The following is a 24,000-nucleotide window of genomic DNA, read 5'->3' on the forward strand; positions in this document are numbered from 1 at the left end:
TAAAAAAAATAGTTAATAAGATACTTATGGTTGTGAGCTGCTACATATTTTAGGTTATGGTTATGCAGCCTGGACTTGCACTTTAAATTGACAATAAGAAAAAAAAATGCTATCTGTATTACATCTTTCATCCATTTTCCCTGCACAGAAATACAGCATGATACCATAGGCTAGGTGCACACAACAACATGAAAAGGTGCATTTTATGTCATGTTTTATGTTAATGTTGTGTGCGTTTTTGGTGCGTTTGCGTTTTTTACGGCAGATGTGTTTTTCTAGAGTTGTGTGCGTTGTAAAACGTGTGCGGTTTACATATATGCATTTTGCATGCGTATTTCTTTTACGTTTTATGCAAATCACTAGGAAGACAGCCGGAAGCAGAAATACATTACAAAACAATTTTTTCAAAGCAAAAACGCATAGAAAACGCATGAAAAATGCATATTATTGCATTTCTATTGACTTTCATGATGTGCGTTTTTGAATATGCATTTTTAAAAACACAGGTTTCAAAATGCATAGAAAATGCTTTTTTTATATTTTTTTTGTGGCCCATAGACTTTCATTAGCGGCAAAAACGCAGTGTTTTCCGCAATGCTAGCGTTTCTGTTATGTGCGCACCTAGCCTTAAAATACCAGATGAAATACCGCATGAGGTAAAAATCATAGTGAACTGCCTCCTCTCAGACACACACAAGTGCTGGCACAACTTGCTTCTCTGTTTAAACAAGCGCTGCCACCTGGAGACCACCGTACACATGCTGAGTCCCCCAAGTATGAGAGAGCTAAAGAATACAGGCCTGATACCATAGTGCCTTTAACGTTATAACAGAAGCTTCTTACCTGTCTGTTATACTAAGAAGCAGGTTTGTATTCTGGTCAAGCAAGAGTGCGTTACATTCATTCATCACTTGTATTGGCGGCTTGTTATTGCGCTGTCTGTTCCATGACGGCTGCCTGTAATAGTTCACCTGTCTGCCCACAGCAACCTGCGTTTTGCTGGACTCCCGCTTTTCAGAGACTAAAGAGAACCTCCCATACCCGAGACCACGCAGGGCAACAAGGATAAACAAGTCAAAAGCGTGGTCTGGATCACTAGAATTATGGATCTGAAAAAGAACAGGATATCAAGCGATTTAAAAAAAAATAAAAAAGATAAATTATATTATAATAATAATAATAATAATAATAAAATATATATATATATATATATATATATATATATACACACATACACATACATACATATACATACATACATATATACATATACACAGACACACAGACAGTCTGGCGTGTGTACGCACCTTTAGGAAACGTCAGTTATCTATGCAAAAGAGCTTCTTTTGAGCTCTCCAACTAATTTAGTCAGAGAGCAATGCTCTTTTCTGAAGCACTTATGTGACACTTACCTGTCTCTCATTGTTTCTTGTTTGTTTAATGTTTAACTGCAGAGCTAAGGGCCCTTTGAACTTTTCTGCGTAATAGTTTAAAATAGTTTGTTGATTTCAAAGATTAAAAAATGAAGCAATGTAAAAAAAAAAAACAACAACTATACAACTGAAAATAAACATCTGAGACACTTTCCTTTGCTACTTAAGGTGGCCATACACTGGCCCGATTCGCGGCCGTTTCGACAGCAGATTCGATCTTGGGATCGAATCTGCTGCCAATCGTTCGCGGTAAACGCACCCGCCGATCCGATTTCCTCCCGAAATCGGATCGGTCCGTCGATCGCGCCGTGCGGGAAATTACCCTCGATCGCCCGTGGGTAGGGAGCGCATCGCTAGCGGCGGCCGATCCGGTATACATTACCTAAAGCTGGCTCCCGGGCATCTTCTCCGCGCTGCACGGCTCTGTTCCGGCTCCATCCCGGCGCTTCCTGTGGGCGCTCTATTTGAACTTCCTGGTCACGGAGTGACACAGGAAGCGCCGGGATGGAGCCGGAACAGAACCGTGCAATGCGGAGAAGATGCCCGGGAGCCAGCCTCAGGTAATGTATCCGGGGGGGGGGGTTGTGGGGGACAGGCGGCAGGAGTAGCTCAACAGATTGTGATCGGTTTCAGGCTGAAATCGATTCACAATCTGTTTGCAGTAAAGGCAGCCATACCATCCCTCTCTGATCAGATTCGATCAGATAGGGATCTGTCAGCTGGTCGATCTAATGGCAAATCGACCAGTGTATGGCTACCTTTATGGTTTATTAATTATCTGTACTACACATAGAATTCATTATATCTTAAAGAGAATCTGTATTTAAAAAATATGCCCCTGGGGGGTACTCACCTCGGGAGAGGGAAGTCTCTGGATCCCATTGAGGCTTCCCTGTCCTCCTGTGTCCCACGGTGATCTTGCTGTGGATCCAGGAACGGCGGGGATGTAAATATTTACCTTTCTGGCTCCAGCGCAGGCGCAGTTTCCGCTCTGGTCTCGGAAAAAGACGGAAGTAGCCGATCCCAGTCGGGTCCGCTCTACAGTACTGCACAGGCGAAAGATGCCTGCACCTGCAGTAGAGCGGACCCGACTGGAATCAGCTATTTCTATTTCTGTGAATAGAGCCGCAACAGCGCCACCCGCTGGAGCCAGGAAAGGTAACTATATCAAGCCTTGTCAGGCTTGTCGAGGCAGGATTGCGGGACACTACGGGGGAGCCAGCACTGGATTGCCTGCATCTACAGGGGAAGCCTCATTGGGATCCTGAGGCTTCCCCCTCCCAAGGTAAGTACCCCCTAGGGGACTTTTTTTTTTATTACAGAGTCTCTAAGTTTTTTTCCCCTTCAGTATCACTTTAAACCTATTAATTTTAAAAGCCCTCTTTAGTCTTCAATTATCTCTACATCTCTCCCCCCCCCCCCCCCCCCCATATCAATCAGTCCCCAGACAGCATACAAACATATACATAACTTTTTTAAAATAGAGTTCAATATTTCTGTATTTTAAGTAGCACAGTGTGGTCGTGAGAAAGTACAGAGTAAAAGTATCAGGACAATAGACAGGTAAATCTAAAAAAAATATATATTTTTTTGCCAACAACACTTTCCATTTTCCTTTACATCACATTTCCTATGAAATGTTAAAACCTACATCTAAGGATGATTTAAAGGTTTTAAAATAAGGCTCTGGCTGTTTAAACCGTATAACTACATTTCTGATTTTAGCTTTGTTTAGAAATGCATGCATTGTAACATGGCACGGTATTACATGAGGAATCTACATCTGTTCTCATTCACTGGGTGCCAAACTGCACAGGGATGATAAGCAGTGCAGACACACAATTTACACAAAGAGGAAGATACAGAACGATTGAAACACACGTTTACAGGGATCAACACATACTCAGGGCCGGGCCGAGGCATAGGCTGGAGAGGCTCCAGCCTCAGGGCGCAGTGTAGGAGGGGGCGCACAATTCATTCAGCTGTCAATCCTAATTTAGTTTGAAGCAGAAATAAATAAGAAAAGGGGATACATAGCAGTGGCTGCAAGCCAGATAACTAGATATTAAGGTGTTGGGGACGTTGTGGGCCCTGTGGCCCTCTTAGTCTAATAGTAATCAGTGTGTGACAGCTGGGGTGGGAGGGATGGAGGGGCGCACTTTGATGTCTCAGCCTTGGGTGCTGGAGGACCTTGTCCCAGCTCTGCACATACTGCAGTTAGTTTCCTAACAAACAAGACAATATCAACTTATACTGTACACACTGGATGTTGAAATGCCCTATAAAAAGACGGGCTTGCGGCATATTCCAAAGGAATTTTTTTTTTTAATTTCATACAATAATGCATCAGGTTTGGCATTCCATGTAAATCAGGTTGGTTCAAATCTTACGCTTTTTTTGTGTGCAGTTTTTTCCTACATACTGTATTTATTGGACTTTAAAGACTCACTTTTTCTCCCCCAAAAGTGGGGGGAAAAAGTCACTGCATCTTATAGTCCAAATGCAAGTAGTTCTTGACTTGTGAACACCTGCCAATACCAACCCCCAACCTCCCGCAATGTCAGGGACTCTCTGTACTATGCCCATTCAGAGGAGGACACAGAAGGGGACACAAAGGGGCAAAGAGGAGGACGCAAGGGGAACAGAGGAGTACACAAGGGGTACACAGGAGAACACAGAGATATACAAGAGGTACAAGGGGGCATAATCAACAAGATGCCCCTTTACCATGGATGCACCAGGTTTAGCGATATAGATAGAGTATATTATATATATATATATATATATATATATATATATATATATATATATATATATATATATATATACATACAGTATACAGATGCATGAACCAGGGCAGGTAGGTCTTCAGCTGGGATAAGGTGTTTGATTTTCGCTATATTTCTTAGATGGAAGAAGGAAGACTTGACGACAGCTGATACCTGCTTTCTGAGTTTTAGATTTCCATCCAGGATCACCCCAAGGTTTCGCACAGAGTCTTTATACTGTACAGTATCTGCCCCAATTGCTAGTTTGAGGTGGTGAGCGTTTTGAACTTTATCCATCATGTGTGGACCACCTACCACCAACACCTCTGTTTTGTCAGAGTTCAGCCTCAGCCAGCTGGTGTTCATCCAATTTTGTAAATCCACTAGACACGCATTTATGGATTCTGATGTGTCTTGGGTGCCAGGCTTGAAGGACAGATACAGTTGTGTGTCATCTGCGTAACAATGGTATCCTAGGCCATAGTTCTGGATTATTTTGCCCAGTGGGAGCATGTAGACTGCAAAGAGTAATGGTGATAGTACAGAACCCTGTGAAACTCCATAGGGAAGTGGCACTGGATTACAGTAGTGTGTGCCCAGACATACTTGCTGTGTCCTGCCAGATAGGAAGGTCTGAAACCAGCTAAGAACAGTACCCCTTAGGCCACAGTAATTCTTCAGTCACTGGATTAGTATTTCATGATCCACAGTATCAAATGCTGCAGACAAGTCAAGAAGAATAAAAATTGAGCAATCACCCTTGTCCCTTGCAGTAAGTAGATCATTCATTACTCGGACTAATGCAGTTTCAGTGCTGTGCCTTTTCCTGAATCCTGACTGAAAAGTATCAAAGATGTTGTTATCTGTAAGCCTGGCTTCCAGCTGGTTGGCGACTACTTTCTCGATAACTTTTGATAGGAATGATAAGTTCGCCACAGGTCTGTATTTGGTTACAGAATCAGGATCTAGTGATGGTTTCTTCAAGAGGGGTTTTATGATTGCTTTCTTTAGTTCTTCTGGGAAATGTCCACTTTGCAAGGAGCACTGAGTGATTTTGTGAAGTGCTGGCCTGATCAGCTCTGGGCACTGCATTAAGGATCCAGTTGGGCCAGGATCCAGGTCGCAGGTAGTGGGGCGGAGACTTTGAATGAGAATTCCAAAATCTTCTTCACTCAGAGTGTCAAAGACTTGCCATGGTGGTACGGTAGTAGGCAGATGCAAAGTCCAGTGGTCAATTGATGTTGGTGTAATGCTGGCACGGATGGTAGACACCTTGTTTGTGAAGAAGGCAGAGAATTCTTCACACCTTTCCCTGGAGAATGTGGTTGGGGCTTTTAGGCAGGAAGGATTGCAGAGTGATTCCACTGTGTGGAACAGTTGACCAGCTCTGTTGGCTGTAAATATTTTGTGCGAGATAAAGTCTGATTTTTTTCTTGGTTATTGCTTGTTGGTATTGTCTGAGGTGTTGAATTAGGCTAGATTTGTGCGCCTCAGACCCTGATTTATGCCACGGTCTTTCAAATCTGCGCCCTTTCTTTTTTAGATCCATGATGGTTTTGTCAAACCAATTAGCTTTCTGCTTTTTGGTTGCTGATTTGGTGCGCCATGGGGCAATACTGTCAAGTGTTTCATATATCGTGTTGTTGTACTGGGTTACTAGAGTGTTTGGGTCCATTTGACTGTGGAGCAGATTTGTAAAATCCAGGTTGGCAGTTATCCTCTCCGGTGTTAAATTTATTCAGGGGACGGATTTTGATTGTTTCTTTAGGGAGCTGCTTGATAGGGTGATGTTCAATAGTAAACTGTATTATGTGATGGTCTGACCACACCACTGGGGTTACTGTTATGTTACTAATGTCCATTCCAAGGTGGAACAGTAAGTCTAGCGTATGCCCTCCTCTGTGGGTAGCAGAGTTTACAACTTGTGTGAAGCCTAGTCCACCCATGAGATTTATTAGTTCATTTGCATTTTGTGATTGAGTGTCATCAGCCCAGACCCTGAAGTCACCAAGGATGATCCATCTCGGATAAGACAGAGTCAGCATTGCCAGAAGTTCTGAGAATTCCTGTAGGAATGGGTCAGCATCTCCGGCGGGACGATAAACCACTAAAATTTTGAAGCATTTACCAGCTGAGATCTGGGCACCTATACATTCAAAGAACTTTGATGAGCCAACATTCAGGACTCTGAGCTGCAGAGTTGTTTTGCCACAAATTGCTACACCCCCTCCTCTGCGGTCTCGTCTTCCCTCACTTAGGACTGAGTAATTGTATGGGATGGTTGCTTCCAATGTGGGGCCCGCATTGGCATCAATCCAGGTTTCAGTGATGCATGAAAAATCGCATGTCTGAATAAGGTCCGCAATAATGGCTGTCTTATTGTTTATAGAGCGGGCATTGCAGAGCAATGCGGTGACTGCATGGGGCTTAGCATTGGCGACTGGGTTCACTGCCGGGGTGTTACTGCATCTCTGACTAGGGACATGGTAACTTCTGCTACTTTCAGCCTCTGATTTCCAGTACACATCACTGGAGATCGCTGGAAAGTTCTTTCCCTTGAATGGGCCTGGGTCCCTGAAGTTGGACTGAGTCGGAGTGTGGCATTTTTTATGTATATAGTATATGTAGTCAGGGGTATATGTCCCCAGTATATGTAGCCAGGGGTATATGTGCCCAGTATATGTAGTCAGGGATCTATGTCCCCAGTATAAGTAGTCAGGGGTATATGTGCCCAGTATATGTAGCCAGGGGTATATGTGCCCAGTATATGTAGCCAGGGGTATATGTGCCCAGTATATGTAGCCAGGGGTATATGTGCCTAGTATATGTAGCCAGAGGTATATGTCCCCAGTATATGTAGGCAGGGGGTATATGTCCCCAGTATATGTAGCCAGGGGTATATGTCCCCAGTATATGTAGCCAGGGGTATATGTCCCCAGTATATGTAGTCAGGGGGTATATGTGCCCAGTATATGTAGTCAGGGGGTATATGCGTCCAGTATATGTAGTCAGGGGGTATATATATATATGCGCCCAGTATATGTAGTCAGAGGGTATATATATGCGCCCAGTATATGTAGTCAGGGGGTATATGCGTCCAGTATATGTAGTCAGGGGGTATATATATATATGCGCCCAGTATATGTAGTCAGAGGGTATATATATGCGCCCAGTATATGTAGTCAGGGGGTATATATATATGCGCCCAGTATATGTAGTCAGGGTATATATGTGCCCAGTATATGTAGGCAGGGGGTATATGCGCCCAGTATACGTAGGCAGGGGGTATATGTGCCCAGTATATGTAGTCAGGGAGTATATGTGCCCAGTATATGTAGTCAGGGAGTATATGTGCCCAGTATATGTAGGCACAGGGTATATGTGCCCAGTATATGTAGGCAGGGGGTATATGTGCCCAGTATATGTAGGCAGGGGGTATATGTGCCCAGTATATGTAGGCAGGGGGTATATATGCTCCCAGTATATGTAGGCAGGGGGTATATATGCGCCCAGTATATGTAGGCAGGGGGTATATATGCGCCCAGTATATGTAGTCAGGGGGTATATATGCGCCCAGTATATGTAGTCAGGGGGTATATATGCGCCCAGTATATGTAGTCAGGGGGTATATATGCGCCCAGTATATGTAGTTAGGGGGTATATATGCGCCCAGTATATGTATTCAGGGGGTATATGTGCCCAGTATATGTAGTCAGGGGGTATATGTGCCCAGTATATGTAGTCAGGGGGTATATGTGCCCAGTATATGTAGTCAGGGGTTATATGTGCCCAGTATATGTAGTCAGGGAGTATATATGCGCCCAGTATATGTAGTCAGGGGGTATATGCGCCCAGTATATGTAGTCAGGGGGTATATGCGCCGAGTATATGTAGTCAAGGGGTATATGCGCCCAGTATATGTAGTCAGGGAGTATATGTGCCCAGTATATGTAGTCAGGGAGTATATATGCACCCAGTATATGTAGTCAGGGGGTATATGCGCCCAGTATATGTAGTCAGGGGGTATATGTGCCCAGTATATGTAGTCGGAGTATATATGCACCCAGTATATGTAGTCAGGGGGTATATGTCCCCAGTATATGTAGGCAGGTGTGTCCCCCATCAGGAGGGGAGCAACGCAGTGGAGGGAGAGCTATGGGCACAGTGGGGAGGGGCGGAAGTCTTCCCCCCCCCCTCCTCCCTTACCTTAGGGGGCTCTCCCTCCCTTACTCTCCCCTCCACAACTAATGTCCGGGTGGCTGGCAGGACTTACCTGCGTCTCGTCGCAGCACCGGATGGATCTGCCGCTACTCTGGTCTAGTCCAGACCAGAGCAGCGGCTGCAGGACCCGAACTTCCGGCGCTGGAGCGAGACGGAGGTAAGTCCCGCCCGCTGCGCCAGCCACCCGGACATTAGTTGTGGAGGGGACAGCGAGGGAGGGAGAGCCCCCTAAGGTGAGAGAAGGAGGGGGGAGATGGCCCCCCTTCTCCACCGCTGCTCACAGCTCTCCCTCTTCTCTGCGCTGCTCCCCTCCCCCCCCCCCCAAAAAAAAACCCTACAGCTCAGCTGGGAGCCCTCGGGGACCTAGCGCCCAGGGGCACCTGTCTAACCCCGACCCCCCTAGCTCCGCGTCTGTGACGGAGGCTTCTTGTACACTGCAAATCGCAATTCCAGTTTGCGATTTTTACTGGATGCCAGCAACACAAGAAGAAATCGCAGAAAAAAATGCAGCATGTAAAAGTGACCATACATCAGGCAACTTGGCGGTCGATCGACCATCCGATTTGATTGTTATTGAATCGGACAAAAATCGGTGCCGCCAAGTGCATGCCCGACCGACAATTAGACCAAATTCGGACCCGAAATTGTTCACATAGTTGATCGTGCATGCTGCAAGATGTTGGTCCGTCATCCGCAAAGATGGCTACATTACTCTGTATTTCGTCTACTAGATCATTAACAGATACATTGAAAAGAATTGGACCAAGTACTGATCCCTGCGCTACCCCACTGCTAACAGTTTCCTATTTTGAGTATGTTCCGTTTACCACCACTCTTTGCCTTCTATCCCTTAACCAGTTCTCTATCCAGTGGCGTAGCTAAGGAGCTGTGGGCCCCGATGCAAGTTTTATATTGGGGCCCCCAAGCACTCTATAAATAACAATTGATACGGCGCACCAAAACCTGCCAATGGCAACTACAGTGTCAGAGGTGCAAGAAGGGGATGGGGAACAGTGTGTTAATGATTACTAATATTCAAATTATCTATAGAGGCGATTATTATGAGCACAGGACCAATAGAGAGCTAATACTGTGCTTGAGGGAGGGCCCTTTCGGAGCCCCTCTGGCTCAAGGGCCCCGATGCGGTCGCAACCTCTGCAACCCCTATTGCTACGCCCATGTCTCTATCCACATACACACATTTTCTCCTAGTCCCTGTATCCTCAGCTTCTGCACCAGGCTATTGTGGGGAACAGTGTCAAAAGCCTTTGTAAAGTGCAAGTACACTACATCTATAGCTTTCCCAAGATCTACATTTTCATTCACCACTTCATAAAAGCTGAACATGTTGGTGAGACAGGACCTCTCCTTAGTAAAACCATGCTGTCGAACTGAAATTGGAATCGCATGTAGTGTAAAAAAAAACAAAAAACAAACCTGAGGCCTAAAAAGGTACCCATATACACAGATTTTCCCACTGGATTGCCTGCAGATTCAAGTACTCTAATCAAATCGGATGGGAAATTAATTCCTTAAAATATATCAATCAAATTTCGATCAATTTTGACTAAAATAAAAAAAAATGTGATTGAACAAGATAAAAAAAAAACAAAAACAAAAAAACACTAGGACGATGCAGCAATCCTTCGTAAGTGTAGCACATTTAGCAATCTGTGCTGTTTCATTTATCGCTGCACAGAGACAATGCAAATATAGGCAGTAGCCTAGGGCCTGGAGAGAGTCTTGGGGCCTGGTGGTTGCTAGCCCCCACCAAATCTTATTATAAAAAAGCCAGGAGATCATCAGCAGTGGGCAAAAACTACTATCTTGCCTAGGGATCCATTTTATGTTAATCCTTTTCTGTCACTGCAGCTATGTGTATTGTACCGTCCTGGAGACGTCCAGAAACATCTGAAAGCAATGAATGATACTGTTGTCTTGTATATTACAGGTCCACTGTACTCTGCTTCTTACATTACCCAAGTTTCAGCTGAAACATAAAAATCGCAGCTGGAACGGTATTACGTGACTGTGGTAACCAGACCTGCTAGAGGGAAGCTTTGTTGTGTGATAAAGAGGTAAGAATTCACCAGAGGAAGCTGGTTTATATGGTTGTACACAATAATTCTTCCTAAAACATAACTGTGTCATGTCAGAGATGAATACAGCCAAGACACATCATCAAGGCCGGTTATAAGCCCACTTCAACCATATAGCACAGAAATTCCATTTTATCTGCAGTGGTTTAAAGCAATTATAAGTAGGCAAGAAGACGGGTTACTGCTCTTTGTACAGTGCTGACAAAGGGAATATTAAAGCAGACCTAGACTCAGGACTTTCTCTCTGCTCTAAAAGATAAGCAACAGCATAACAAGCTTTACATTTCCTTGTAACAGCGTATAGAGCTCCTCAGAGATGCTGCAGTGTAGTTACTTCCTGGTTTGCTGGGAAGCACAGAAAGGGTTAACCTCCTGTGTTTACATATTAGCGCTGAACTTGGCAGACAGATGGTAGCTCAAAATACTAGCTCATTACTCGCAGAGAATGGAGAATTACACAGGCTGTTTTCTATAAACACAAGCAGGGTGGGCACAGGGTGGATTTCTGTTCTCTTCAGTGCAAGAGTTTAGGTCCACTTTAACGGGCTGCAGGAAGTCACCACCCAAATCAGATTGTACAGTGATATATTTTATATCACAGCCCCACCTACTCCATGGCTCTCACTGTCTGCTATGCAGAAATAAGACCTACCTCACATCACTTCTGGGGTCTGCACTTGTTTCTGCTTTTGTTCGCATTGATCATTTGTGGTAGATCCCTGGAAACCTGGTGCAGCACTGAGTGCCTGCTCATGTTGCCAAGTCTGAGGAAATTCACCTCATGGCATGTGGTGACTTAGTTGTGAGGTAAATGCCTCCAATAACCAGTGAAAACAAAGTGGTAAATAGCTCCTTCCTTGTTTTCTGCCTAGCAGAATAAATTGTGCTCAATGTTTTTGCTTGTCACACTGTACCGTGATAGATAGTTGTTATGCTGCCTATGAGCAGTGATCTATTCTAAGTGATTAGAATTTCATACCTCCCAACTATTTGAGATATGAAAGAGGGACACTAACACATGCCCCTGTCACACCTCTAACCACGCCCCATCACGCCCCTCACCATGCATATCACAATGTCGTTTTATCACTTAAACCACACTTGTCCTTGCTATCATCATTAGTTGTAGTTCATGTTAACATTTGAAAATAAGAAATAGATCAATTGAATTGATGGGAATAAAGTTTAGAACAGGCTTGGGCAAACTTTATGTGACCCGGGCCGCGTTCTTTAAATTCCACCCCCCTCCGCTGTAAAATAGCGAGTGGGCAGTGGGGGGGTTTAAAACTCACCTCCGCTCACGGGAGTCCTGCATCAATTCCATGGCAACAGGACGTCAAAAGACGTCAGGATGTGCCAGCGTGTAATATGCTGGTGTTTCCTGGCGTCAAGTCATGTGATGTCCTGTTGCCATGGAGACGACGCGGGACTTCAGTGAGCGGAGGCGAGTTTCTAAAACCTTCCCGCTGCCTGCCCGCTATTTTACAGGGATTGGAAGGAGGGGAATCCGTCCGCCTGTCAGCGGGCTGGTGGTAAAGCGCCATGCTATCATTTTTGCCCTATTAAGTCTAGTTACTGAACACAGATCTGTAAATCAGTCCTGAAAGAGGGACAAATGAGGAAGAAAGGAGGGACAGAGGGATTGGGTTCCCAAAGAGGGACTGTCCCTCTAAAGGAGGAGTAGTTGGGAACCATGGAATAGTCGCCATTTAGTGCTAGACTCCCAGGTTCAAATCTTGGACAGGAACCCATCTGTATGGAGTTGGTATGTTTTCCCAGTGTTTGAGTTTCCTCCAGGCACTCCAGTTTCCATTCACATTACAAAACATACCAGAAGGTTAATTAGCTTCCCGTAAAGCTGCACGTGGAGTGGAGTAGCAGCATAAGACTGTTGGCTCCTCGGACAGCCAGTTATTGATATAAACTGGTCAGAGTACTCTGTAAAGCACTGTAAAAAAAATGATTCAGGATCATATAAATGGCAGATTATAATACTGGCTTTGGATCCTAAGGGCTATGGCCCACCAGAGAGCTTTTAGCCTTGCTTTGGAATTGCCACCAATCAAAAGAGCTATGCTTATGAAAGGTGAGGTGAACCCACAGGAACAACTGGGATTGGGGAAACTGCAAATGCAGGTCCTCGTGATTGCGCCTCAATGAAAAAAAATACAAACGCTGCAAAATCACTTTGCAATCGTTGTGCAAAAGGGATTTCATGACCCAAGCAAAAGCTTATACATACAAAGGTAGTTTTCATAGTGACTGTAACAGCAAGAGGCCAGGAGATCAGATAAAAAAACCTAGTGTCATGCTGCCCTCTAGTGGACACCATAACACAGACAGTATACCCATGTTGGCATCAAAACACTGCTTATAATGAATCTCACTAATATTATAAATGCAAAAGTTTGGATGCTTGGATGTTTGTTACTCAATCGTGCAACTTTCAGTGGCTGAATGGATTTGAATGAAAATTTGACACACACATAGTACATTACCAGGAATAAAGTATAGGATACTTTTTATCCCCATAACCAAAAAGTGGGCGGAGACAAATACAAATTTCACTGGGAAAATGTAAACTGCAGCCATTCTTCCACTGTTAATGGGGGAACAGATAGAGCCCGATTCCACTGTGCAGGCACTAGCAGTGATGCAAGAATGCATCCGGATCCCTCTGGCCGTGCCATGCATGGCTATCAGGATTCCATGTGCTAGGCACATTTTTGCTGAATGCCAGCCAATTTTGCATGCAGGGAAACGCAACAAAAATCAGACACAGTGGAAACTGACCATTAGTGACAACACAGTATACTCTGTAAAGCGCTGCGGAACATGCCAACGCTAAATACTAAATAATAATGATACCACTGTGCTGCTATTACATACACGTAATTGGAATTATTTATCTATCCAGGACCCTGCTCAATGGTAGTACAGTGGCAAACTCAGGATTTTTCCTGAAAGGTCTTTCTCAGCCATGCACAATACAGTATAATAATATGGTAGGACATCATGCTGGGTACACAATGCAATTTTCCGTCCGACTGACAGGAAAAGACAATTATTTCCTAAATGTCTGATCTGCTCCAGATTGACAACGGGATCGATCAGAAACAGTTTGGATACAGATAATAATGGAGGACAGCCAACATTGCTAATGAAGGGAAAAGTGAAGCATTCAAACAGCAGGGCACAGGGCTGTGCTCATAACTGAGTTTTCCCGAGCTGCTCCATGCACTGTACACACTGCTGCTCCATCCAAAAGGCAACTGTAGCAGGGAAAGAAAGGGGGCAGTGCTGTGAGCTGCAGGATACATGGCTGCAGATATTCTGGTGTCTCAACTTGTGCCTGTCCCCAGACACTGCACCGGCCCTGATCTGAGGGGGATGGGGGGTTCTGGGCAGCTGTAATTCCCCCAGCGTTTGCCTATGTAGTACTAGATAAATAGATAAAGTGTATAGTGTATAACACACCTGTGCTGGTACAGGCTGTCCCATCTCATCGTACACCGCAGTCACCCAAATATTCAGCGGCACATGGACATATGTGGTAACGTCCCATGCTAATGGATTGTAGATGGTTATGTTCAGTACACCTGCAGGACATTAAGAGCAAAAACAAGAATCAGATATAGATTATACAGCTTATTGTGCCTGCAGCAGTCTCACTTATCCTCACAAGCACGGTAATTCGGAAATGAGAACTGCAGAACTGGTAATCTCTCCATCACAGATCCCCTTGCATGAGGTCTGTAGGCCTTTTGTCTGCATGGCTTCCTTCTGAATGGTTTGGTTTCATACTCTGATATGTAGGCAGGACAACATCTCCAGTTCATGTAAAACCCTCAGACCCCCTTTACCTTGTGAAACCACTTGGGGGGGGGGGGGGTTATTCCATGAAGCAACATGAATCACGACCTTCAGGGTAGCAATAATTAGAGGGGGGCAAGAGGCGGCCCCTCCCCAAGTGTCCCCTTCCTCGCACTCCCCACCTCCCCCAGCCTAGATGCAGCGCCGCTTCACTTCCCTTCAGTGATGGGATCTCCATCTGCCAGCAGGGAGGAGATGCTGTCTTGGGGGAAGCAGAGGGAAGTAGGCCTAGTGCCAGTGCCTGCAATGCACAGCCTGATGTGTCTCTCCTCTCAGGACTGGCTTTACACTTTACACCGGCTCTAAACTAAGTTAGCATACATAAAATTAAGCTAACAGTAAGGCTGCAATAAAATCCTGATCTCTTGGCTCTGCTAGCTAAAATGTCCCGTTCACTCCGCTGATCTCGGTTGATCTCTGCTCTTCTGGGTATTGGAAGCAAAGACACGCCCCCTCTGATGACTTCATGCAGCCTCTGCATTGGTGTAGAGGCCACTATGCAGTGACATGAGGGGTAAAGAGAGAGAGAGAGGGTCCAACATAACTAAAACATTGCTACTATGTCGTTATGGGACCTGCTGGGGCAAATGACTGAGCAGTTTAATAAACAGGTCTCATGTAAGTATTACTAACCTTATCTATAGCTTGGTACTTTCTTTTTTCCAAGCTTCAAATGGCATTCTATTTTCTATTAGGAATCTGAACAGCCTTTACTGTCATGACTATGCCACTCTTCTCCTCCAGATCTCCCTTTCTTCTCTCTTCCCCACCCCAGTGCATCCCTATGCATGCACTCAGCAGGGCAAGTCTAACTTGTACCATTCAAATTATTGGCAAATAGGGCACTACTGATGCATACTTTTAGGTACTGTTTCTAAAATAAAAATCACTTCTCAGTATTTGGATTGTCCCAAATACTGTAGGCATTGGTAAGAATTTCAGAAACCCCAACTTTTTGCACGCAATATTGCAGGAGGAAGTCTTTCCCTTCAGTTTTTGAGAGAATTAGCCTTTTGCATGTTTCTTCCTAACTAGAAAATGCATGGATTTCACTAGTACTTACATGTAGGTGAGAGGGTCTTCTGACCTTGCCTAGGGAGAATTTTGAAAGAGGAAAGACCTATGCCAGACCTGAGCATCGCTACCCAGTGCACCTTCAAGGAGCATGGTTATGTTTCATGGTGTCTAACATGTTCCCTTTAGTGACACTTGGTGTGATCAGTTAAAGACTGGAGGCAGGGAATCTGGCCCTAGTCTACTTTAGCGGACCCAACTGGAATCCCCACCGACCAACGGCCGCTTCCTGCTCACTACATTTGGTCGCGACCACTAATTTGTAAGAATAGGGGACCCTAGGAGGGAAACATTAATACGAAACTTGCACACCACGTCCTTCTGCCCCTGGCTTTGGCCACAGTGCTTGCTCCGGCTACAGCCTCCGCTTACACAACTTCACTAAACCTATTCAACTGGTGGAGTGGATAGTGACTCCTGCTGCGTCACCCATTTCTTACAAAGGGAAGTGGCCATTTGTCAATGTGGATTCCCATTGGGTCCCCAAAAGTAGACCAACGTCGTATGTAATAGACCAGTGATATCGGAATCACCATCATCAATCAACAGATACATAATTTTGTGTTTATCACAAACAAATGAATCTATTGAAGAATTTTACCTGTACAACAGAAAAATGCACAATATGATAGTTACCCTTTGACTGATGATCTTTCTTGGAGCTGAACTGATCGAGAACGATAGCTTCCATCAGTTTCCGGACTCCAGTCATTCCTTGCTGCAGGTGTGCCACATACATATCACTGACCTTGGGGGCCTCTGTTCCCGTAATACCATCATGATGCTGAACCTGCAAAGAAGAACGCAGACCTCACATAGAAAACACAATTCCAGGGATAGAGATCAGAATATGCACTTTTCCTATTCAGGCTTCTGCCCTGAAAAAAAAACTGGTACAACATTTTCATATCAGGGTTGTACTAAAAATTACATTGTTGCTCTAATCCATTAACCATAGGAAAAAAATATGAAACAAGAAGACTGCTCTGATGTCTTTTAAATGCATATTTACAATTTACTGAAGCCAACTGACATCATTGCCAGCTGCAGGACAAATTATCAGTAATAATCCTAAGTAATTAGTGAGCAAATAAAGGAAAGAGAGTCCTCCCCCCCCCCCCCCCCCCAGGGCCTTTTTCCACTATGAAACGCGATCACGATTGCGATCGCGATTGGAATCGCGATCGCAATCACGTTTCAATTTCCACCATGCGATTGCGATTGAGCTACTATACTCATTATAGTACAGCTCAATCGCATGCAAAACGCGGCAGGACGACGATTGCGCTTTGACCAAAATCACATTGCAATCGGATCGCACTAATGGAAATTGCTGCTGCAGTTTCCATTAGTTTAATGTACCTTGCGATTTGCGATCAGAAGCAAATCGCAAATCGCAGGCTAGTGGAAAAAGGCCCTTACAGTAGAAACTTCTCTGTATTGTTTACACAGTTTATTACACCTACAAAACAATCTGATAATTCTGTTCAGCAAAGGCTAGCTTATCAATTAGCAGCTAAATGAGGTAAAAATACTGAGTCTTAACCCTTCCAGTACCTTCAAAAACAGTAAGCAGGTTTAGCTGTTAATTTTATGCTGTGTGTAAAGGACCACACCATCGATAAAAAAGTAGTTAAAATCTGACAAAACTGACAAGTGTTGGACTAGTCCATCCCTCATGGGGGATTCTCAGGGTTTTCTTTGTTTCCAAAAAGCTCTTCGGAATTGCAGTTTAACTGCCAAAATACTAAGATACTAGCCAGCCTCCCATCAGCAGGATAGCCAGGCAACTTTTATTGCTTAAAAGGAAATCAATATGGCAGCCTCCACATCCCTCTCACTTCAGTTGTCCTTTAAAGGGAACCAGAGACGCCAGCAAAAAGAAGTTATACATACCTGCGGCTTCCTCCAGCCCCATACGCACGGATCGATCCCACGCCGCCCCTCCTCCGCTTCCTGTATCAGCCAGTTCCGGGTCCCGTAGTTTCGGCGGCAGCATGCGGCCAATTGCCTGCATCACAGAGGCTCCCGACATACCCTTACGCATGCGGCTGCATACTGCGCAGCCGCACGCGTAAGGATATGGAGGGAGCCCCTGATCATGCGGACAATTGGCCGCGTCCGCCGGAAGTGACGGGACCCGGTACCGGCGGATCCAGGAAGCGGAGGATGGCGGCGTGGGAGCGATCCAGGCTTATGGGGCTGGAAGAAGCCCCAGGTATGTATGAAATCTTTTTTTCTTTTTCTATGGCCGGCGTCTCTGGTTCCTTTTTAGAAAACACATTCCCAGTGCACTGCGAAGTGTGTGTTTTTGTGTGGGAAAGGTTACTGTGAGAGCAAAAATTTAAGTCCACCTCATTTCCCTTTGACAGGCAACAGAGAAGAATACCAAATCTGTCCTTTCACAGAGACTCATTCACATATGAGAGAGTTAGAAGCGGTTACTATCTGCTATAGAGCATTTTCTCATCATTCTCTGACACTGAAGATAACTCTTACCTCAGAGACAGCCCATCGGAGGGCCTGCAGCTGCTCCAGTGCCCACATCTTGCACACCGCTCCGGACGGCCGCTTCAGCAGGTACTGGGTAAAAGAGGACTCTCCTGCATACAGCAGTGAGCTGGCCCTACGAGCTATGCCTTTCAGGGTGTTACGTGACGTGTAGAAGCCAGTCCAAGCTTGATATGCATCTGCAAAGGAAAATGTATAAAGGAGATAGCTTGCTTATTGGGACCAGTATGGACTTAAAGGTACCCCCACATTAATATTTGGTGGTTTACCCTCCCTGGCGGTACACAGTTTCAGCGGCTGCGTCCGCGGGAGGATTTTTTTTAATAAAATGTGCTTTTTATGTCCTAGCTAGCACTTTGCTAACTATGTCCCCCAAGCCCTGCCGCACCTAACTAACCCCCCCCCCCCTCCCCCGGGTCGCCGCCGGCAATATTTACCCCTTTGCAATCCCGCAAGAGCTGCAGCTTCACCATTCAGCTTTACTTGTCTAATTGGGAGGCTGCACCATCGCGGGATCCCTGGTGGGGTACGTATTACGGCCGTGATCGGGGGGGATCGGAGGGGAGAGTGGCGAAACTTGGGGGACATAGTTAACTAGCCAAGTGCTAACTTAGGCATATACCACACATTTTATTAAAATAAAAAAATACTCCCGGGGCCATGTGATCCTCTGCGGCGGCTAGCCCGAGCGTAGGTCGGGCTTACCGCCAGGGAGGTTAAGCTGACGATGGGCTAGATGACCCTTTTCCTGACTTTGTGGTGCTTGTTGTCTTCAGGAACCCTCTGGTTCCCGTCCTTCTCCTACCACTTTCTGTAAGTTCACCAAGCAATGAACAAGCACTGAACAAGAGATTCTAAACCATTGCGCTCCCGTCACCGGGAGAGTTCTGCGCAGTACTACTGCGCAGGTGCAGAAATGTATGGCAGCGGCAAGGGGTCTTAGTAAAAATTCATCTTCTTGCGAGGATCGTATGCCACTCCCGCTCGGAGTAGAGGGAGGGAGGAAACGGATCCCCCTCCCTGAGGCTGAGTCCCCGTGTGCCACTGCTCCTCCCTCACTGCACCATGCCCTTCTACCTCACTGTGCCCTGGACAGACGCCTATTCGCCCCTAGAAACGGGGCTGAGACACGACCTGAATAGAAACAGTAATGCAAAAACAATAAATGCTCTATATGCTCATGTCATTAAAGGGAACCTAAACTGAGGAGGAGATGGATTTTTTCATTTAAAAATACTACCAGTTGCCTGACTCTCCTGCTGAGCCTGTCTCTCTAATACTTTTAGCCACAGCCCCTCAACAAGCATGCAGATCAGGTGCTCTGACTGAAGTCTGGATTAGCTGCATGCTTGTTTCAGGTATTTGATTCAGTCACTACTGCAGCCAAAGAGATCAGCAGGACTGACAAGCAACTGGTATTGTTTAAAAAGAAAAACCCACATCCCTCCCAGTTTAGGTTCCCTTTAATGCAGAAGCCACAAGAAGAGGTTTCCCCCCCTCGATCCCCCCTCTAGCTCAATCCTGCAGGTGGCACTGTGGGGAATGAACTCTTTACAGATATGTCATTCTGGTGTACACCAGAGGAATGCGTATTATTGCTCTGTGAGGGGGATCATGATGCACTACTGAGCAGCACGGAGGGTAACATTATATCGGTTTGCCATATATGTCAACCTGTCCGAGATGGCCATGAATAGCCGTCTCTGCTGAGTTTGACCAGGGGCGTATCAATAGCCATAGCAACTTCTATGGGACTTGGAGAAGAGGGGGCCCAGGCAGTACTTGATGTGTTCTCTTATAACTTATCTTTTTTTCTCTACCCTCTGACTTTGTCTTAATGCTCATGGGCTCTACACAGTGCACATTGCAAGGAAATGTAAATTGCTCAGTCAACGTATATCCAAAAGTGCCTAAACCTGATGGCTCCATGAAAATTTTGCTATGGGGCCCCATAGTCTCTAGCTACACCACTGACTACAACCAAACAAACTTGCATTATACAATACAAGTGGTGGGGCCTCAGTGGGGGTTGGAGGCACCTGAATAAGAGTAAAACTGGGTTAAAATCCAATATAAAATCGATAATGGAAAGGTGGATTCCCTCACACTACATCTGTTAACCCTGTGTGAGAGAAAGCTCTCAGAGAGCTGTCTGCAGAGAGCAGAGGAAATGTATCTTATGTGTAACAAACATTTGTAATAGTGTGTGAAACCTGAAACCAGAAGCACTCTGCCTCTATATTACACTCTTCTTAGCATGTCAGACTGCAGAGATACACCTATGCAAATGAGACATTCCAAACAAACTAAAATCTACACACAATGAATTACAAAAGTTGCCTCTATTTAACATGAAAAAGTAGGGAAATGTTTACACAGCTACTTAGACATTATTTGTGACAAAACTGTCATTTTAGAACACTTAGTTTGATAGTGTTCCTTTAACAGCCAATATCCAGTGATCATCCAAGTGGAAATGGGCTTATCTCCACCTGCTTACTTGGTTAATTGCCCCTAAATGCATCCTGATTTTGTGTTTACCCCTCTTTTACACTTTGTTTTACCGCACCACTTGGGCTCCTTGAGGGTCTGTTTTTGAATTTTTGAAGGTGCAACATTATCTCATCCCTCTGTTGTTCGTATTATACAAGTATCACCGGTACTGTATTGAAATCATGTGAGGACCACGATCACAAGAATTGTAAAATGTAAAATACATAAAAAGTACATTTCTCCCAGAATAAAATGTGCTATGAATTACATTTCTGCTCTGTTGCTGTCACATACAGTAGGTAGTAGCACGCTCACAGAACTGACAGGTTTTGGACTAGTACATCTCCTCATGGGGGATTCTCAGGGTTTTCTTTATTTTCAAAAACACTTAGTGAACGGCAGTTGCTTAGTCCAACTGCCAGAATAGTGTGCAAACAGGTGGTAGTGGTAGTGTGTGTGTGCTTAGTCCAACTGCCAGAATGGTGTGTGTGTGTGTGTGTGTGTGTGTGTGTGTGTGTGTGTGTGTGTTTAGTCCAACCGCCAGAATGGGGTGTGTGTGTGTGTGTGTGTGTGTGTGTGTGTGTGTGTGTGTGTGTGTGTGTGTGTGTGTGTGTGTGTTTAGTCCAACTGCCAGAATGGGGTGGGTGTGTGGGTGCGTGTGTGTGTAGTGCTTTTGTAAAGAATAAATGAAATACTGAGAATCACCCATGAAGAGATGGACTATTTTAAAACCTTTCAGTACTGTCAGATTTCAACCAACTAAAGGAAGGGACAGCAACATAGGGGGAAAAAAAATTATAGCTCATTTTACTCTAGAAAAACATACTTCCTATTTGTATGCGTTTACATGTATTTAAAATTTTACTATTTTTCAAGATAGTGATCCTTCAAAAATAGTCTGAAGCCTAATAAAATATTTTTTACCTGCTACTTTTGTTAAGCAACATCAGCAGTACTGAAACGCCACATTCCTGTGGCAGCACGAGGGCTTTATACCCCCCAAATACCGGGGCTAAATTCCACGACTTTCCAGGTTGTGGATTTTGCTGCTCGGGGGAGGCAGAGCTTTGTGCTGGAGTCAATCTCCGAAGATCTCACCCTCTCAAGGTGAAAGAAGACTGAGAGGGGCGAGTAGAGGCAGCGATCAGCAGAGATTGACTCTAATAGAGGCAGAGCTACAGCGCAAAGCGCTGCCTCTACCAGGAAGCGCTCCCCGATTTTTGCCCAGGCGATTTTAGCCCTCGTTCAGCAGCAGGATTGTGGCGTTTCAGCACTAAGATTGCTTAACAAAAATATAAAGTAAAAATAAGTATTTTAATAGGCTTCAGTCTCTCTTTAAGTCTAACAACGCCTAGCAATGCTAGTCATCTGGCCTTTACATAGAGGAAAGCAGCCCAGCACAGCGTACCTGAAGAGTAAGGCAAGAAGTCTTCATTCCTGCGCACATCCCAGGTCAGGTTCCTCTTGTGCATGCGGCTGAAGTATTCTCCAAGGGTGGAGTACTGCACTGACACTCCAAAATCCGAGCTGTTATTTATATATTCCACTAATAAATCCATGTTTTTAAACTGGACAGAAGAATTGAAGAACTGCTTGTCACAACCCTGCAAATGACAAATTAAGTTCAATCCTCAAATTAAGACATTTTCAGAAGTCATTTATGTCTACTAACACTCGTGCTAAAGTGTTTTTGTTTTTATAAACTTTTTAGGAGAGCTAAGGCGGGAATTAAACAGCTTTTTGAGAGTTGTTTGCATATGTTACGGCCAGAACCCGAAGTTTGGCCACTTTGCGTTCTGGCCGGCCACTTCGGGTTCTGGCCGGTCAATGTGCGAACTGGCCGCTGCGCTGCGGCCAATGTGAGGAATGAAATGATTGCAGTAAAGATTAATGTGTGTTCTGGCCGTCTCGCTGCGGCCAAATGTGTCAAAAATGCGTTCATTCATTTAATGAAATTAAGCCGGCGGCAATGTAGCAAATGAAGCCGCCGGCTTTCTCTCCTCCCCACTGCCTCTCTCTCTCTCTCCTGGCATCCGGCGGGGACATGCGTGTCCCCCCGGAGTCGTTCGTCGCAGCAGGGAATCCTGCTGTTCGTTTCTGCAGAGCGAGTGCTGGCAGAAGAAATGTCTGCAGCCTCCCCGCTCTGCTGCCCTGGCGCGACGAACGAATCTCGGGGACACGCGTGTCCCCGCCGGCTGACCGAGAGAGAGAGGAGGGGGGGGGGGGGAGGGCTTGGGTGGAGGAGAGAAAGCCTCCGGCTTAATTTCATTAAATGAATGAATGCACTTTTGACACATTTGGCCGCAGCGAGACGGCCAGAACACACATTAATCTTTACTGCAATCATTTCATTCCTCACATTGGCCGCAGCGCAGCAGCCAGTTCGCACATTGGCCGGCCAGAACCCGAAGTGGCCGGCCAGAACGCAAAGTGGCCAAACTTCGGGTTCTGGCTGTAACACATACATGAAGCACAGAGGTTTTTTTCCTTAAAGGGGAACTGAAGAGAGAGGTATATGGAGGCTGCCATGTTTATTTCCTTTAAGCAATACCAGTTGCCTGGCAGCCCTGCTGATCCTCTGCCTCTAATACTATTAGCCATAGCCCCTGAACAAGCATGCAGCAGATCGGGTGTTTCAGACTTTAAAGTCAGATCTGACAAGACTAGCTGCATGCTTGTTTCTGGTGTTATTCAGATACTACTGCAGAGAAATAGACCAGCAGGGCTGCCAGGCAACTGGTATTGATTAAAAGGAAATAAATATGGCAGCCTTCGTATACCTCTTACTGCAGTTCCCCTTTAAGCCCTGCAATGAAAAAATAAAAAGTGAACAAAACCAAGCAGGTACTAGGCTCAGTACTATATGTACACATGTTTACCTCACCGCTTTAAACAGCCGCCAAATAACTGATCGTCAGCTGCGGTTTTTAAAGCAAAGCGAAGAGTATAAAAACAAATATCTGCAGATATTTTCCACATCCTAAAGACCACCGCTGCTGCTCTGGACCATCTCTTAGCTCGCGGCATCACTCCCCTTTGTGCACAAGCATGGACAAGCTGTGCCTACACAAGTACAGCCGTGCCTGTGAAGTGGCACGGAGCCAATCATGGGCGAACAACTTTGGCTTACCGCGCAGGACTCGCACCTAGACAGTGGGGAGCACAGCCACGAGAACATGTGCTTGTTGGAAATGTTCAGAGGGTCGGGGCTCAATACCCTAAATCACTGGAAGATGCACCACAAATTGCTTTCAACGCACTCACACAAATCGTCAGCGATTGCAATAGTGCTTTGCGACTTGTAGTGGGTCCCAAGCCTTAAAAGCCCCTTACACACGCTCAACAGTGGTCTTTTATGCAGCAACTGTTGGACTGACTTCTTATCAATCTTATCAGCTGTTTGAACAATGGCAAAATACTTTTTTTTTAGTGGTTTCAACTTGTTTCACAACAAAAGTTGTTTGACAATTGTGCTGCATAAAAGACCGCTGTTGAGCTTGTGTATGAGGCTTAAAGTGTATCTGAGAT

At 45.3% G+C, this 24,000-nt stretch overlaps 1 protein-coding gene across 1 annotated transcript in view; it reads right to left on the reverse strand.

Moving 5' to 3' along the window:
- Positions 1-24,000, reverse strand: part of MAN2B2 (mannosidase alpha class 2B member 2) — a 103,650-nt gene that overhangs the window by 54,485 nt on the left and 25,165 nt on the right. Inside the window, exons 7-11 of the mRNA XM_068277135.1 lie at positions 21,881-22,076; positions 17,968-18,158; positions 16,105-16,258; positions 13,999-14,120; positions 844-1,109 (exon numbers count right to left, since the gene is read on the reverse strand). Coding sequence (XP_068133236.1) covers positions 844-1,109; positions 13,999-14,120; positions 16,105-16,258; positions 17,968-18,158; positions 21,881-22,076 — 929 coding nt within the window. The remainder of the gene's footprint in view (positions 1-843; positions 1,110-13,998; positions 14,121-16,104; positions 16,259-17,967; positions 18,159-21,880; positions 22,077-24,000) is intronic.

The sequence above is a fragment of the Hyperolius riggenbachi genome, chromosome 1 (assembly GCF_040937935.1).
Source record: "Hyperolius riggenbachi isolate aHypRig1 chromosome 1, aHypRig1.pri, whole genome shotgun sequence".
NCBI classification, from domain to species: Eukaryota; Metazoa; Chordata; class Amphibia; order Anura; family Hyperoliidae; genus Hyperolius; species Hyperolius riggenbachi.